Source organism: Notolepis coatsorum, assembly GCF_963971535.1.
Source record: "Notolepis coatsorum genome assembly, chromosome: 20".
NCBI lineage: Eukaryota > Metazoa > Chordata > Actinopteri > Aulopiformes > Paralepididae > Notolepis > Notolepis coatsorum.
In genome coordinates, this window is record NC_140184.1 from 64,305,672 (window position 1) to 64,322,979 (window position 17,308).

Below are 17,308 nucleotides of genomic sequence, written 5' to 3' on the forward strand. Positions count from 1 at the left end.
GCTGCACTAGGATTGGTGCTTATAGGTCTACTGTGCCTTGTGTATTTTCAGCATGATCGACTGTGCATACTATGATATATATATTTAATAGCATACTGTTAATACAGTAATAGGTGTTTCATTTCCTCTTCAACATTGGACAATGTGAAAGCACAATCTTCTTGGGTCAATGTTTGGGTCACAGGAACATTCTGACGTCAATATGGAGTTTGCTGCCAGGAAAGGTTGGGAACCACTGCACCGTCTCATTGGCTGTTGTCCCTGTCGTCGTTTACAGTAACTTGCTGTGAGGGTTAAAACCTCATCTTTGAACTTAAAGCATTCCAATATTTTACAATAATACGAGTTGCTGCGTGTGGCTATATTCACTATTAAAATAGATGGAGGTGAAAAGTTATATTTATAGAGTCGATAAAAGACAGACAGACAGACAGATAGATACAGTAGATAGATAGATAGATAGATAGATAGATAGATAGATAGATAGACAGACAGACAGACAGACAGACAGACAGACAGACAGACATACAGACAGACAGACAGACAGACAGACAGACAGACAGACAGACAGACAGACAGACAGACAGACAGACAGATAGATAGATAGATAGATAGATAGATAGATAGATAGATAGATAGATAGATAGATAGATAGATAGATAGATAGATAGATAGATAGATAGATAGATAGATAGATAGATAGAGATAGATAGATAGATAGATAGATAGATAGATAGATAGATAGATAGATAGATAGATAGATAGATAGATAGATAGATAGATAGATAGATAGATAGATAGATAGATAGATAGATAGATAGATAGATAGATAGATAGATAGATAGATAGATAGATAGATAGATAGATAGATAGATAGATAGATAGATAGATAGATAGATAGATAGATAGATAGATAGAAATGCTCCATAATCTAATTCCAAGGGCATGCATATCACAGCAGGCAAATAAACAAACCAGATTCCATTTCCATGTCCGAACACCATGTCACATTAGCATGAGAAAGCTTTGCACGGCACAGCCCTTCAAATTAATCTAATTGAATCCCATTCTATTCAAAGCCTCACGCTATGAAAGGAAGCAGAACGAGACAGTCATACTGTTACAGGAAATAATGACAACGGAAGTATATTCATTTTAAAACAGTGCTGCTCTCACTAAATTATAATTAAAGCATGGCTTTGTAGAGACTTCCAATTAATAACGCCCCAAACATTCTTCTGCCCTCAACTCGGCTCTAATTGCCACAGAGATGCACAATGACCCCTGCTTAGCCTTTTCATATGATAATAACATGCCGCCAACCCAAAACTATTACACAAATTATAGGTAAGGAGGCACTCTAATTATGTGTCCAGCTGTACGCAACCACTACCATGGGCCTGCTTTCCCTCTCCACGCCAAGCAAGTCCTTATCCTTAACACAATCAAACATGTTCTCCCTTCATCTCATTCTCAATGAAAGGTCTTGCCTGTTTATTTCACTAAGTAACCTCAATGCACTGCAAATGTATTCATATGGAGGTTCTTCTTACTTTTAAAGCAGTAAAAAGGCATTTTCAAATCTTCTCTCAGTGCAGGGATCAAATAATGTGATAGAAGCGGCATGAGAGTGATGAATGCAAGGTATAAAACAAGCATGGTGCACGTGTCAATTGTAGCTGTCGGGAGATGTGTCTTGAGCCTGTCCGTGCTGTAGATTGGGTTAGACCTGCCTGTTTTTTGTGTAATAATGGATAGATGAAGGGATTGCGCTCTGCTTACAAAATTATAGGCAGGGTTAGTCTACAGTAGGTAGTGATAAGATAAGATAAGATATTCCTTTATTGATACCCTTGGGGAAATGTGGGCATCATAGCGGGAGGGGGGAGGGGAGGTACAGGTATGGGCAGGGTAATATCAGAAAGACATAAATATAGGCAATATAAAAACACGAGAAGTAAACAGTGTAAACAAAGGTGCAGATGAGGGTCTGTATGCCCTATTGGTTATACATTACTCTCAATAAATATAGGCAATACAAATGTTTAATCTGAATATATAGGCTACTATGAGTAAAAGTAAATGTAAACAGTATACACAAGGTGCAGTATACACAAGGTACCCTAACTGGCACCTGACACCTAACTGGCACCTAACTCAACCAGCACCACATGTTACTGCCATTAACAGTGTTTGTCAGAGGGATAGTCAGTCTCTGCATACAAATATATTCCAAATGAATTACTCCATCCAATAACATATTCATTAACTCAACTAACAAAAGACATTACCTTCTAATAACGTTACCAATAATTGCCTATCAAATAATATGCCCACAAGTAAGTTCTGACAGAACCTTATTTTACAGTCTCTTACAGGTTAAATAAAGAAAACAAACTATATCACTGAACTACATAATAAGATACACACGTGTTCACAGTCATACAAGGTCATTGTGCCTGTGACACCTGGCTGTGTGCATATGTCTGCCACACCTAGACATCTGTGGTTCTGTGTGTGTGTGTGTGTGTGTGTGTGTGTGTGTGTGTGTGTGTGTGTGTGTGTGTGTGTGTGTGTGTGTGTGTGTGTGTGGGGTGAGAATGAAGTCAGAATGAAGTCCCTGTCTCTGATGAACTTATCACAGACCCTTAAGTGTTCTTGACTTGACTTGACTTGTGTGGTTGTGAAGGCCAACATCACAACACCGCAGGAAGAGATTGTTGAACTGCACAGAGACTCTGCAAGGAGGGTTCTGCTTAGCATGAAGCAGTCTGAGATCAGGCAGCACTGGTGTGGACTCAGACTACAGGGCAAACTAGCTTGTTTGGAGTTTGCTGACCACTCAGTCTCACACTCAGTGTATAAGAACGCCGCTGTTGGTGAGGATGTTTTAAAATTTACCATCAAAGCAAGACTGCAGGTATTACCCACCCAATACAATCTGTCCACTTGGTATCCTCAAACTCACAGTCCATTCTGTTTAAACCATCAGGATTCACAACACCTAGAATCCATTGCACACATAACAAACGGATGTAATGCATACAAACACCTGTACATCGCTCGTCATGACCGTATTGTGGACATTGTGTCTGATGCGGTACGGAACATATCACCATCTAGTGCAACAATGTACAAACATGCCAGAGTGAAACCAGAGTGGTTTGGCCTTACCAACGATGTTTTTGCTAACATACCCAATACACCGGACGTTGTTTTTGTTGACACCAGCCACGGAGAGGTGCTGGTCATAGAAGTAGGCTGTACCTTTGACCTGTACATGGACCAGGCCTTCCGGGACAAGTATATCAAATACCAACCACTGCTCAGTGTGATGACTGACCTTGGGTATAGGTGTAGATATGGTGTACTTGTGTTCGGAAGTCTTGGCCATGTACACAAATCCACCATGACCGGTCTGAGAATTGCTGCAATGTCTAAAAGAAAAGCCAAACAAATTGCCAAATATTGCTCTGTCTCAGCTATCTATTATTGGCAGCTTAGCCACGTGGAGAAGGAGGTGCTATGTGTACCCTTAAGTGTTCAGTGCTGCTTGGCCCCGATACATTTGATTCCCTGTTTATGTAATATAATTTGTGGAACCAAATAAAGTATTAAAATGTGTGTGTGTGTGTGTGTGTGTGTGTGTGTGTGTGTGTGGGGGGTGAGGAGAGGGAAGGAGGGGGGGCTACTAAAGGTAGGGCCCAGGGGGGAGTTTGACCCCAAGGCTCTTCTCACGCAGAACACTGAGGTGAGGCCAGGCTGGGTGAACCCGGTCACGTGACTCCCCTGGAAAAAGAAACAACATCTGGGGCTTTTCAACTCGAGCCTGCTCACCCAGCGGGTCTGCACTGTAAACTTTACTAGATGAAGCCGGGCCTTCACTATGTTCAATAATTCACACACTGTGTACACAGAATATGACAATAAAGGCATTCATGCAAACGCCTGATTCCTAGATCAAAGCGCACAAATGGCCAGCTGAAAGCTTGCTTACTGTTGAATTATTCATTATTTTTACAAGGCTGTGAAAAGAAAGAAAGAGGCACAGTGGCTCTTGGCCTGCCGGCATTCTTTCTACCCTCTTTCCACTCTTTGCACTTGCATGTCGTGTCATAAATACAAAGCGTTCTACATTAAGCAAAACAATGGCACAGCAGTAGTACTAGCGTTACTGTGATAAGCCATGAGCTTTACTTGGGCTAACGTTACTGTGATAAGCCATGAGCTTTACTTGAGCTAACGTTACTGTGATAAGCCATGAGCTTTACTTGAGCTAACGTTACTGTGATAAGCCATGAGCTTCAGACTCAGAGTGCTGTCTTACAGTTGCACTAACGTTACCACGATAAGCTACTAAAAGTAAACAGGACTCAGAGTGTTGTCTTACAGTTGCACTAATGTTTTTTTTTATCCACTTTTTCTCCCATTTTTCTATATTTTTCTCCCATCCCAATTTCGTATCATCCAATTCAACCCTCCCCTGTCACGGACGCTGTTTCTTGCCTCCCACAAGCCGGCTGCAATGTGGACTAAGTCATACATAGCACAAGTCCCCTCCGGTACTTGAGGTAACAGCAGTCGCATCTTTTCACCTGCGCAGCTCGATCTCTCAGTGGCGAGGAGTAACGCGTGGGAGGCTCACGCTGCCCCCGACACTTCCTGATTCTACTGCGCAGGCGCACCAACCGACCTGTAGGAGTCGATGTCCACAACGCCCGATCCCCACCCATCAGTTTCCCACCCCCTAATACGGCCAATGTGTATTAGTACGGACGACCAGCTAAACTGAAAGCAAATGTGGAGCGCTGGGCTTGAACTGACGAGCCCAGCGTCTCCAGCATTTCGTGGCGAGCGCCTTGCCCACTACGCCACGTAGCCGCCCCACAGTTGCACTAATGTTACTGTGATAAGCTACTAAAAGAAAACAGGACTCAGAGTGTTGTCTTACAGTTGTAGTAACGTTACTGTGATAAGCTACTAAAAATAAACAGGACTCAGGGGCAAATTCACAAAGAATGGATTGCGCGGCGCTAATAGCACCCTTAACCCTTGAGTCAACCTTTAAAAAAAATCACACCTTTAGCCCTTTGCCGAAAACTGCGATCTCAGTAAAACATATATTTTTCATGTATTGTTCAATTTCTTTTTCATGAATATCATTATTAACTTCAGTCCTCACCATACATATAGAATATTTATTCATTTTCAGGATTTTAACCATTTTTTTAATTAGGGTTAGGGTTAGGGTTAGGGAAAATTGCGACAAGGGTGACTGGAGGGTTAAATGCGTGCGATTAGCGCGCGCAATCTGCTCCATCTTTGCGAGCCATTCACTAAAGATATTGCGCGGATGATATACTAGCGCAAACACGCCCATAGGTGTGCAGTTTTCTCCTGATTTGCTCCAGCGCAGTTGGCTCGCGGAGCAGTTTGCACCTGACAGCGCTGTTGGCAGATATCAGGAAGGGGGAAAATAAACCCAAAATAAGGCATAGACATAACAGTATTCTTTGCCATTTGTATTTAGTTTATTTTGTATTGTATTTTGTTTACTTCGTAATGTATAGCGCAGTGGTTCTCAAACTGTGGTACGTGTACCACTAGTGGTACTTGGTGGTACTGCTGGTGGTACTTGAAACAATTTAATAAAAATAAAAAAGAATTATAATTTTTTTTTTTTTTTTTTCAGGTCACTGAACTTAGAAGCAGGCCAGGCCAGTGTTTCTAGTTGTGGTGGCGTGATCGTTAGATAACCTAAGTGGGGAACAACCACTTGAAATACTCCCACTTTTCTGAAAAGAGTTGTTGTTAAATCTGACATTATTTCCCCAGTCCGGCCCTGCTTATGTGCGTTGTCAATGGACAACAACATGGTGTGTGTGTGTGTGTGTGTGTGTGTGTGTGTGTGTGTGTGTGTGTGTGTGTGTGTGTGTGTGTGTGTGTGTGCAGGGAACAAAATAAGTACCAGCCAATCGCCAATGGCTGGTAAAAAATCTGCCTGGCTGGTCGTTTTTAAAATCTACCAGCCAAATGGCTGGTAAGTTAAAAAGTTAAGTTTGTTCCCTGAGAGCAGAGCTACACAGCAGTGCGCCTATTTTGCGAGCCGAAATAAGTCTGTGGTTTTTTCTTCTTCTCACAACGGGTCAAATGCATCTAACATGCATTGCATCGTCGCCATTCCTTTATGCCCACATCGCCCGAAATGAACGTTATGTTAGCGTAAGCTAACAAGCTAATCCTGATCAGCGGCAGAGCCATAGAGAACAGCAGACAGTGTGGACTGGGGAAAGGGAAATGGGGGGGGGGGGCACTCTCCCTTTCTGTGTGTGTGCGTGCGTTTGGAAAGACGATGAAGTCACTAGTCAGGACTCAGGAGAGGAGTATATTGTAGTAAACTGAGGATTACTGAGGATGCACAGATAATGTTGATATTCAAATATAAAAAGGTTTCGAGAGGAGTGGAAGTTTGAAGACAGACTAGACTACAATATGATGCAGGGGTGGTGAGTTGAAACAGTGTGTGTGTGTCCCCGACCCCACTTCTATGTTTCAATAAATTATTTGCATTTAAAACTATTAACGCTGACTCATTCCTTCAGTCCACTCAAAATTATGCTAATATTCCTTATGTTGTTTATGATATTAATTGAAAATAGCATATGAGAGTATTATATAGTAATAATAACACATGGCGATATACTAAAAAGCTATTTTTAATTTTTGGCTGGTAAAAAATCTGCCTGGCTGGTAGTTTTTTAAATCTACCAGCCAAATGGCTGGTAAGTCAAAAAGTTAATTTTGTTCCCTGTGTGTGTGTGTGTGTGTGTGTGTGTGTGTGTGTGTGTGTGTGTGTGTGTGGGGTGAGGAGAGGGAAGGAGGGGGGGCTACTAAAGGTAGGGCCCAGGGGGGAGTTTGACCCCAAGGCTCTTCTCACGCAGAACACTGAGGTGAGGCCAGGCTGGGTGAACCCGGTCACGTGACTCCCCTGGAAAAAGAAACAACATCTGGGGCTTTTCAACTCGAGCCTGCTCACCCAGCAGGTCTGCACTGTAAACTTTACTAGATGAAGCCGGGCCTTCACTATGTTCAATAATTCACACACTGTGTACACAGAACATGACAATAAAGGCATTCATGCAAACGCCTGATTCCTAGATCAAAGCGCACAAATGGCCAGCTGAAAGCTTGCTTACTGTTGAATTATTCATTATTTTTACAAGGCTGTGAAAAGAAAGAAAGAGGCACAGTGGCTCTTGGCCTGCCGGCATTCTTTCTACCCTCTTTCCACTCTTTGCACTTGCATGTCGTGTCATAAATACAAAGCGTTCTACATTAAGCAAAACAATGGCACAGCAGTAGTACTAGCGTTACTGTGATAAGTCATGAGCTTTACTTGGGCTAGCGTTACTGTGATAAGCCATGAGCTTTACTTGAGCTAACGTTACTGTGATAAGCCATGAGCTTTACTTGAGCTAACGTTACTGTGATAAGCCATGAGCTTCAGACTCAGAGTGCTGTCTTACAGTTGCACTAACGTTACCACGATAAGCTACTAAAAGTAAACAGGACTCAGAGTGTTGTCTTACAGTTGCACTAATGTTTTTTTTTATCCACTTTTTCTCCCATTTTTCTATATTTTTCTCCCATCCCAATTTCGTATCATCCAATTCAACCCTCCCCTGTCACGGACGCTGTTTCTTGCCTCCCACAAGCCGGCTGCAATGTGGACTAAGTCATACATAGCACAAGTCCCCTCCGGTACTTGAGGTAACAGCAGTCGCATCTTTTCACCTGCGCAGCTCGATCTCTCAGTGTCGAGAAGTAACGCGTGGGAGGCTCACGCTGCCCCCGACACTTCCTGATTCTACTGCGCAGGCGCACCAACCGACCTGTAGGAGTCGATGTCCACAACGCCCGATCCCCACCCATCAGTTTCCCACCCCCTAATACGGCCAATGTGTATTAGTACGGACGACCAGCTAAACTGAAAGCAAATGTGGAGCGCTGGGCTCGAACTGACGAGCCCAGCGTCTCCAGCATTTCGTGGCGAGCGCCTTGCCCACTACGCCACGTAGCCGCTCCACAGTTGCACTAATGTTACTGTGATAAGCTACTAAAAGAAAACAGGACTCAGAGTGTTGTCTTACAGTTGTAGTAACGTTACTGTGATAAGCTACTAAAAATAAACAGGACTCAGGGGCAAATTCACAAAGAATGGATTGCGCGGCGCTAATAGCACCCTTAACCCTTGAGTCAACCTTTAAAAAAAATCACACCTTTAGCCCTTTGCCGAAAACTGCGATCTCAGTAAAACATATATTTTTCATGTATTGTTCAATTTCTTTTTCATGAATATCATTATTAACTTCAGTCCTCACCATACATATAGAATATTTATTCATTTTCAGGATTTTAACCATTTTTTTAATTAGGGTTAGGGTTAAGGTTAGGGTTAGGGGGTTAGGGTTAGGGAAAATTGCGACAAGGGTGACTGGAGGGTTAAATGCGTGCGATTAGCGCGCGCAATCTGCTCCATCTTTGCGAGCCATTCACTAAAGATATTGCGCGGATGATATACTAGCGCAAACACGCCCATAGGTGTGCAGTTTTCTCCTGATTTGCTCCAGCGCAGTTGGCTCGCGGAGCAGTTTGCACCTGACAGCGCTGTTGGCAGATATCAGGAAGGGGGAAAATAAACCCAAAATAAGGCATAGACATAACAGTATTCTTTGCCATTTGTATTTAGTTTATTTTGTATTGTATTTTGTTTACTTCGTAATGTATAGCGCAGTGGTTCTCAAACTGTGGTACGTGTACCACTAGTGGTACTTGGTGGTACTGCTGGTGGTACTTGAAACAATTTAATAAAAATAAAAAAGAATTATAATTTTTTTTTTTTTTTTTTCAGGTCACTGAACTTAGAAGCAGGCCAGGCCAGTGTTTCTAGTTGTGGTGGCGTGATCGTTAGATAACCTAAGTGGGGAACAACCACTTGAAATACTCCCACTTTTCTGAAAAGAGTTGTTGTTAAATCTGACATTATTTCCCCAGTCCGGCCCTGCTTATGTGCGTTGTCAATGGACAACACCATGTGTGTGTGTGTGTGTGTGTGTGTGTGTGTGTGTGTGTGTGTGTGTGTGTGTGTGTGTGTGTGTGTGTGTGTGTGTGTGTGTGTGTGTGTGTGTGTGTGTGTGTGTGTGTGTGTGTGTATGTGTGTGTGTGTGTGTGTGTGTGTGTGTGTGAGAGAGAGAATGAAGGACAATTGCTTGCTGTGTGAGAGAGAGAGAGAGAGAGAGAGTGAGAGAGAAAGAGAGAGAGAGAATTAAGTACATTTGCTGAAATACAGTTGTTCTTAATTTTCTCACTTTCAATGTTTCAACTCAATGTTCTCAATGCCCCTTGCATTGTATGAGTTGTGTGGAAGCGTTTGCTAGTTCTAGTGCTACCCCTTTGTACATTGTGGCTGTGTCTGACAAAAGTTAACAATAAATAATGGTATTAGGAATACATTTGCCTCCTGCGTGAACTGTGCATAGCTGAATAGACTGTATTTTAACATCGGTCATATGGTGGTACGTTCTCAGGTGGTACTTGGTGTAAAACGTTTGAGAACCACTGGTCTAGAGCTTGCTTAATTTGTATTTTCATGACACATTGCATCCTTTGTTTTTGTCACTATCTTTTGTCATTGCATTTGTTTGTCATGTCCTATTCCTATTTAATTTGTACTTATAATTGTACTATATTCTGTTGTGCTATATTTAATTTAGTTTATATCCCATTTAATTTTATTCAACCTCTTTATTTACAGTTGTCCAGCCCTGGCCTATATTTTATTTCATAATTCTATTCTATTCTATTGTGCTTAACTTAGTTCATATTTAATACAATTTTACTCCACCTCTTTATTGCATTATCTGTCTGTTAATGTCTGTCCGCTAATGTCGCACTGAAAACGACCAAAGCAAATTCCTTGTCTGTGAAAACTACTTGGCAATAAAGACCTTTCTGATTCTGATGTCATCCCCAAATAAATAATTTTGAGCAGACCTGTCCATGGTGCTGAATCTTTAGACCAAAGTTAGGCACTGTGCCAGTAAAAATATTGTCTTTTTCTGAGTGAGAAAGTTGTATTTAATGTTTAGTTAAGATAATTATCATATACTCCAGAATAAACTTTTCATTGGCCGTGTTTCCAGCATCTACTCCTCGTGGACCTGACGAAACGTTATAAATTAAAAGTTTATTCTGGAGTATATGAGCGTGCAGGCTCTATTCTCTTTATTGTGATTATTACCTAACCCATGCAGCACCCAAAGGAGTGATGTGCTTTAGGGGGAATATATAGCATTGCCCCCCCCACCACAACGATCCAGGCATCTAAGCCGGCTTTTTAAGATGCCAAATGTGCACTCGATCAAATGCGCACATTCCAATGTGAGCCCGATTGTACGCCGCCTCTCCAACGTTGGCAGGATTACGCACGGCAAGTGGACCCAGGGGATTCCACAACCACATTCGTTATTAATATATTACTGGCGTTGCACACTACCTGTGTTGATTGAATACGTTTGCTTCCTATTTCAAAAACATGTTCGTTTTCGCTTGGTGGTACAATTGGAATGTGAGTGCAGTCAATAATAATAATAATAATAATGAATGTTATTTATATAGCACAAGGATTGCAGTTCAAAGTGCTTTATATAATGAAGACATAATAAAACAAGCAGCAAGCACAATGCATACCATAAATAAAAATTGCAACATGATGCTAAATCAAAATCTCGTTACAAAATCAATCAATAGCGCCGACAACATTGGGGAAGCCGACAACGTAAAATAACTATATTTAAATAATAAATAAGATTGCATTGTAACGTCTCATCTGGGAGCAAAAGCCCTAGGTTACCCGATGGTAATTACCTGTCTATCTGCCCTGATTGCTCTATTGGTACCTGGTGTGTATACCGTAATTCCTCTAATAGTAACCCCGGCTTGTATTTGTTTCAACTGTAGCGGGTACCAGGCTTGTATTAGGAGGAGGCCTGTATAAGAGGGAGGCCTATATTTCAAATTTTCAAACGGATCATAATGAATAAATCAACATTTTGTGTCAGTTTGAACCCAGTAAAATGTACTGGGTTCATTTATTGAAACCAAGTACTGTATGAAATAGTAAACAGTGCAATTACAGGTGGTCACTGGTCATTTCAACGTTTTCAAAGTGAAATCAAGTAACTAGCTCAGTATGCAGCTCAGTATATTAGTAACCCGGCTTGTATTAGGAGGCCGGCTTATAATTGCTTAGCTCAAGAGCGCACCCGGCCATTAATAGAGACCCGGCTTGTATTTGAGACCCGGTTACTATTAGAGGAATTACGGTAGTTTAGTTGTCTCTCGTCGTGTCTGTTCTACACTGCACCTGGGTTCAACACACCTATCCAAACCGTAACATGCATGGGATCTCTGGGTGGCTGGCTCAATATCATCCTTGTTTTCATCCAGTAGATCAAGAATAGCTTGAGCTGGAAACCTGTGGCTCCGGGTTATTTCGGTCTCTTCCACGAGCACGCCTGGCATTACGATGCCTTCGCCTGGCAACAATTACTGCTGCCATGATCACCTGAGACACTGGCAATGACACCCCTTTATAAATGTGCTAAGTTACCACCAAATCTCTCAAGACGTAAATAACTGCGCGTGGCAATTTAGCGCCAACCTTTGTGAATTGGGAGTGTTTTTGGACGAGGCTCATTTGCATAGAAAGGGGCACATGTTCCGCCCCTATTGACCTCATTTAAATACCCGCAAATAGCACAGACGCAATGCTGAGGGCAACGCAATTACCACCGTATTTCACCCTTTGCGCTTTCTTTGTGAATAGCAAACTGTGTTTCAGAGCTATTTGCGCCGGCATAGCGTCAGAAAAAGCTGCTCAAACCCTTTGTGAATTCGCCCCACAGTGTTGTCTTACAGTTGCATTAACATTACTGTGATAAGCTACTAAAAGAAAACAGGACTCAGAGTGCTGTCTTGCAATTGCACTAATGTTACTGTGACATGGGTACACGTTGTGTGGAAGTGTGCTTGACATTGATGTCAACCTAGTGCTTGTGGGATGCCACTAGGGCAGTGGTCGGCAACCTGCGGCTCTTTAGCCAATCAGCTGTGGCTCCCTGGCCCAAAAAAAATAAAAAAAATAAAAAAAATTGGATATCGATATCATACTGTGACACTGAAATGAACAAATATTTCATCAACTAAGATATTTAGTCAACAAAAGGCTTACCTGTATGCCTGATATGTGGTGCGAAATTTGCGAACAACGAAAAATGTACTTTTTTCCACAAATAAGGGAAGGACTCTAATAGAGCTGCATAGTTCAGGGTTTTATTTCAAAGTAGGTTTACAGATGCAAGTGTTTTTTCTCCTTTTCTGTGTTTTATTTCAAAGTAGGTCTACAGTACACATGGTAGTCTTTTTTCAAAGTGGACTACTTTTATTTTATAAATGTTCCACAAATAAAGGAAGGACTCAAATATACCTGAAATCGAAATGGAAAAAATAAGCAATATAATTGTTACTTGTATATACAGGAGACCTGGGTCAAAGATAGAAACATTTACAGATACATTGGATGATTTGTTGAGTAGGGTAAACGGAAATAAGACATTTATTATTTGTGGAGATTATAATATTGACCTACTAAAGGTTTCTAAGCACAAGGCTTCAGCAGATTTTCTTGAATTATTGTATGGAAGAGGGTTATATCCACTGATCAGCAAGCCAAGTAGAATAACAGAAACCTCTGCTACATTAATAGATAATATTTTTATTAATAGCTTTAAGGATAACATCATAAGTGGATTAGTCATAAATGATATAAGTGACCACTTACCTGTTTTTGTTACTTTTGATTGTCAATTGAAGAGAACAAATGAGGAGGATGGGTACAGATATAAAAGGTTAAGAAGGGATGATGCTGTAAACATGTTCAGGAATGATCTTTTGAATGAGGAATGGAAGGGGGTCTATGTAGAACACGTCAATGCTGCTTACAATACTTTTTTGGATATCTATCGGACACTTTACGATAGGCACTGCCCAATGGTTCAACATAAACAAAGAAGTAATGACAATAGAAAACCATGGATAACAAAGGGGTTAGAGAATGCATGTAAAAAGAAAAACAAACTGTATAGAGATTTTATCAAATGTAGAAAAAAGGCTGCTGAAACTAAATACAAAGTGTATAAGAATAAGTTAGTATTCATTATGAGACGGGCCAAGAAAGATTATTACAATAGATTGTTAGGCGAAAATAAAAATAATATAAAGGGCACATGGGACATTCTAAATAAGGTAATGGGAAATAAATCAGCGTCCATAAAAATGCCTAGCCATTTCATTAGTAATAGTAAGACTATAAAAAACATGAATGAGGTGGTTAATGAATTCAACTATTTTTTTGTGAATGTGGGGCCAAATTTGGCAGATGCCATTCAAAAACACGATGAACCATTACAGGAAGGATGGAGAGGAGATAGTAAAGTACTGCAGTCTATGTTTTTAGGAAATGTCAGTGAAGCAGAAATCATGTCCATTGTATTAAAATCAAAGAATAAGACATCCATTGACAGTGATGGGATAGATATGATTATAGTGAAGAAGACAATTGATTGTATAATCAAACCTCTCTGTTATATTTGTAATCTTTCTTTTCAGACAGGTATTTTTCCAGACAGGATGAAGGTAGCAAAAGTGATCCCACTTTACAAAGTAGGAGATAAGCACAGCTTCACTAACTATAGACCAGTGTCATTGCTCTCACAGTTCTCGAAAGTGCTTGAAAAACTATTTTCGCATAAGTTAGATGGTTTTGTGGAAAAGAATAAACTGCTGAGCGAAAGCCAGTATGGCTTTAGGCAAAACAGATCAACAGCGACTGCCTTAATGAATATTATTGAAGAAATAACAACAGCAACAGATAAAAGGAAATTAACAATAGGGGTGTTTATTGATTTAAAAAAGGCATTTGATACCTTAGATCATAATATTCTAATTTCCAAATTACGTTCATATGGTGTGAGAGGAATGGTTCTTGAATGGTTGAGTAGTTATCTCCACAATAGGCAACAATATGTGCAGTTGGCAGATGTCAAATCTGAGCTCATGAAGATTGAATGTGGGGTACCGCAAGGTTCGGTTTTGGGGCCCAAACTCTTTCTTTTATATATTAATGATATTTGTGATGTTTCAAAACTATTACAGTTTGTCTTGTTTGCTGATGATACAAATTTTTTTTGTTCTGGAAATAATTTAAAGGAACTAGCTGAATATATTGTGTATGAAATGACAAAGCTAAAGAAATGGTTTGATGTAAATAAGCTATCACTGAATCTGAAAAAAACAAAATTTATGATTTTTGGCAATCGAAAACTAGATGAAAATATAGTACTGACCATAGATGGAGCTGATATAGAGAGAGTTAATGAATTTCGTTTTCTTGGTGTGATTATGGATGATAAATTAACATGGAAATCGCACATAGCACACGTTAAAAAAAAGATGTCCAAGAGTATTTTTGTTATGAATAAAGTAAAGGATGTGTTAGAGTATGAGGCAATGAGAACACTCTACTGCTCACTCATCTCACCTTATATCAGTTATTGTGTTGAAGTATGGGGGAATACTTATGGGACAAATATAAAACCATTATATATACTACAGAAGAGGGCTGTAAGAATCACACATAAAGTGAGTTATCGAGAACACACAAATATATTATTTATTAAATCTAGAATAATTAAACTTGAAGACATGGTTAAGTTTCAAACAATGTTAATTATGTTTAGGGCAAGAAATAATACACTGCCAGAAAAACTACAAAATATTTTTCATTTAGAAAGTGAGTTTAGTAGGAGAAAATACAATTTTAAACATCAGTTTGCACGTACCACACTTAAACAGATGTGTCCTTCAGTTATTGGTGTAAAGTTATGGAATTCTCTCCATAGCGAGCTTAAGGGATGTAACAGTGTTTATCAATTCAAAAAAATGTATAAAAAAAAAAAATTTAGTCAGTATGAAAATCAAAATGTGATCTGAATGGTGAGATCTTTTTTTTTCTTTCTCTTCTCTTTCTTTTCTTTTTTATTCTTTATCATTATTATTATTATTTAAATTTTTCTTGTTTAACTGTGGATTGTGTTTCTTTTATAATGGTATAAATGATTATTTGTGTAAATAAGGTTATACGCCGACCATTAAGAAAATACATGTTAGTTTAGGAATAAGGGGCAGGTAATTATAAGATTTATTCTTCTTCCTGCTCCTTTTGTCCATGGAATGGCTATTTATGATTTTTTAATGAAGAAACTATGATTGTATTATTCCATGTGGCAAATAAAAAACTCTGAACTCTGAACTCTGAATAGTTCAGGGTTTTATTTCAAAGTTGGTCTACAGACACCAGTGTTTTGTCTCCTCTTCTGTTTTTTATTAAAAAACAGGTCTACACAGCCAGTATTTTTTCTCCTCTTCATAAGAGTTTGAGGTTTTCCTTTGTTATAACAGGTAAAAACAGCAATTAAAAAGTCAAACATTTTCTTTTTGTTGCTTTATAATCCCATTAATGCAACAAACTGTGTGCTATAAGTATAAAGTATAATACATTGCAAATTACTTTGGGTATGCAATTGTCAGGCGTTTTATGCTAAATGTGGGGTATGCTTGGGGATATATAAAACGTTATACACTGTGTTATCTTCATTTTAAGGGTAAATAGGTTGTGCGGCTCCCTGAGCATTTTATTTTGTGGGACGGGGGAAAAGTGGCTCTTTTGATAGTAAAGGTTGCTGACCCCTGCACTAGGGGGTAGAGTGACTGAGTGTGAGTGAGTGACTGAATGAATGAAATAATGAATGAATGACTGCATGAATTAGTGAGTTAGCGACATTGATGATAATAGTGGTGATTTGCATCTAAAAATGGTGACTGTCCACATTAAAGGCCCACTCTGCAATCCAAATGTAACAAAAGCCCAACCACTGAGTGAAGAATATAGCGTAGGATGGTGGACGTTTTGTTACATTCAAAGTGCTGTCTGACGTGAACCTTTCATACAAGGATCCATAGTGTGACAGCTCACCATCCTGGTGCATTACATCTGACACAGAGACACGAGCTGAGAAATACAAGATTTACACAAAGACAGGATACTCGTGGCATTTATACAACTGTCAGCTAAACCTGAAATTCAAAGATAGAATTTTTTATATTTATAAACGATGCACTTATTTCAGGAAAGAAATAACCTGGCATCCAAATAATTACAGTAGTAGAGCGCGGCCTACTGTCCTGTCATTGTAACGTTCTGGGTTCTCTGGTCTTGTTAGACCCGAGAGCCCGGCTACCATTCTGTCACCTGTCACTTTCCCTCCATATTGCATTATTGAATGTCACCTGTGATTGGCTGTCACTCTGTGGAAACGTGTGGAATGTTGGGAATGCTGACCTTAAGTAACTCTCGTTTTCTTCTGTTCCTCGTCGGCTCTTCGCGATTCTCAGACCCAGTTCTCGACGGTACCAGGACTAGTGCGGCGGTACTTGTTCCTTGTCATTTTCCTATTACTTAGTTTAGATTGTTTTGTGCTTCTCTCAGTTGACGTCCTGCGTCTGCCTGTTTTCCTGCCTGCTCTGAATTCTACTATTAAAGAGGATTCAATTGTTCAAGAGCTATACCACCTCTCCGTCTCCTTACTTGCCACCACTACTGGAACTCAAAGATCTCTTACCTGCGTAACAGTCATCATGCGGCATGTTCAAAGCTGTGATGTGATATGAGAGCCACGAGGGGGGCAAGAGCCTGAACTCTCATTCTAGGAGTTGGAGAAGTGGGATGAACTACTGCCCCAGCGTGATGGGGAGGAGGGGGGACAGCAACCAGTGACCTCTCATTCCGACACGGCCCCGTTTCCCTGTATTACTTCACCGTCTGTCTGCACGTTACCCTACACCAGGGCTATTCAACTGGCGGCCCGCGGGCCAGATCCGGCCCGCGGGATGATTCTGACCGGCCCGCCAAAGATTACATGATAATTTTTTTTTTTTTTAATTAAAAAAAAAAAGAAAAAAAATATTTTTAATATTTTTTTTTCATGTCAACATTAACACGCACAATTGAGCCAAAAGTCACTCAATTAATGACAGATTTCATTGATAAATTGAGGGAAAACTTTGCAAGTCGATTTGATGAATTTGACATGTCCAGATAATTGATGCATTTTGTGAGCAACCCATTTGC

At 40.1% G+C, this 17,308-nt stretch overlaps 1 protein-coding gene across 1 annotated transcript in view; it reads right to left on the reverse strand.

Moving 5' to 3' along the window:
• The window catches only part of tead1b (TEA domain family member 1b), a gene marked incomplete at its 5' end in the record, with an annotated part of 89,259 nt that extends 72,435 nt beyond the window's left edge, over positions 1-16,824 (reverse strand). Inside the window, 2 exons of the mRNA XM_084337132.1 lie at positions 16,154-16,171; positions 16,800-16,824. Coding sequence (XP_084193258.1) covers positions 16,154-16,171; positions 16,800-16,824 — 43 coding nt within the window. The remainder of the gene's footprint in view (positions 1-16,153; positions 16,172-16,799) is intronic.
• Positions 16,825-17,308: the final 484 nt, after the last annotated feature.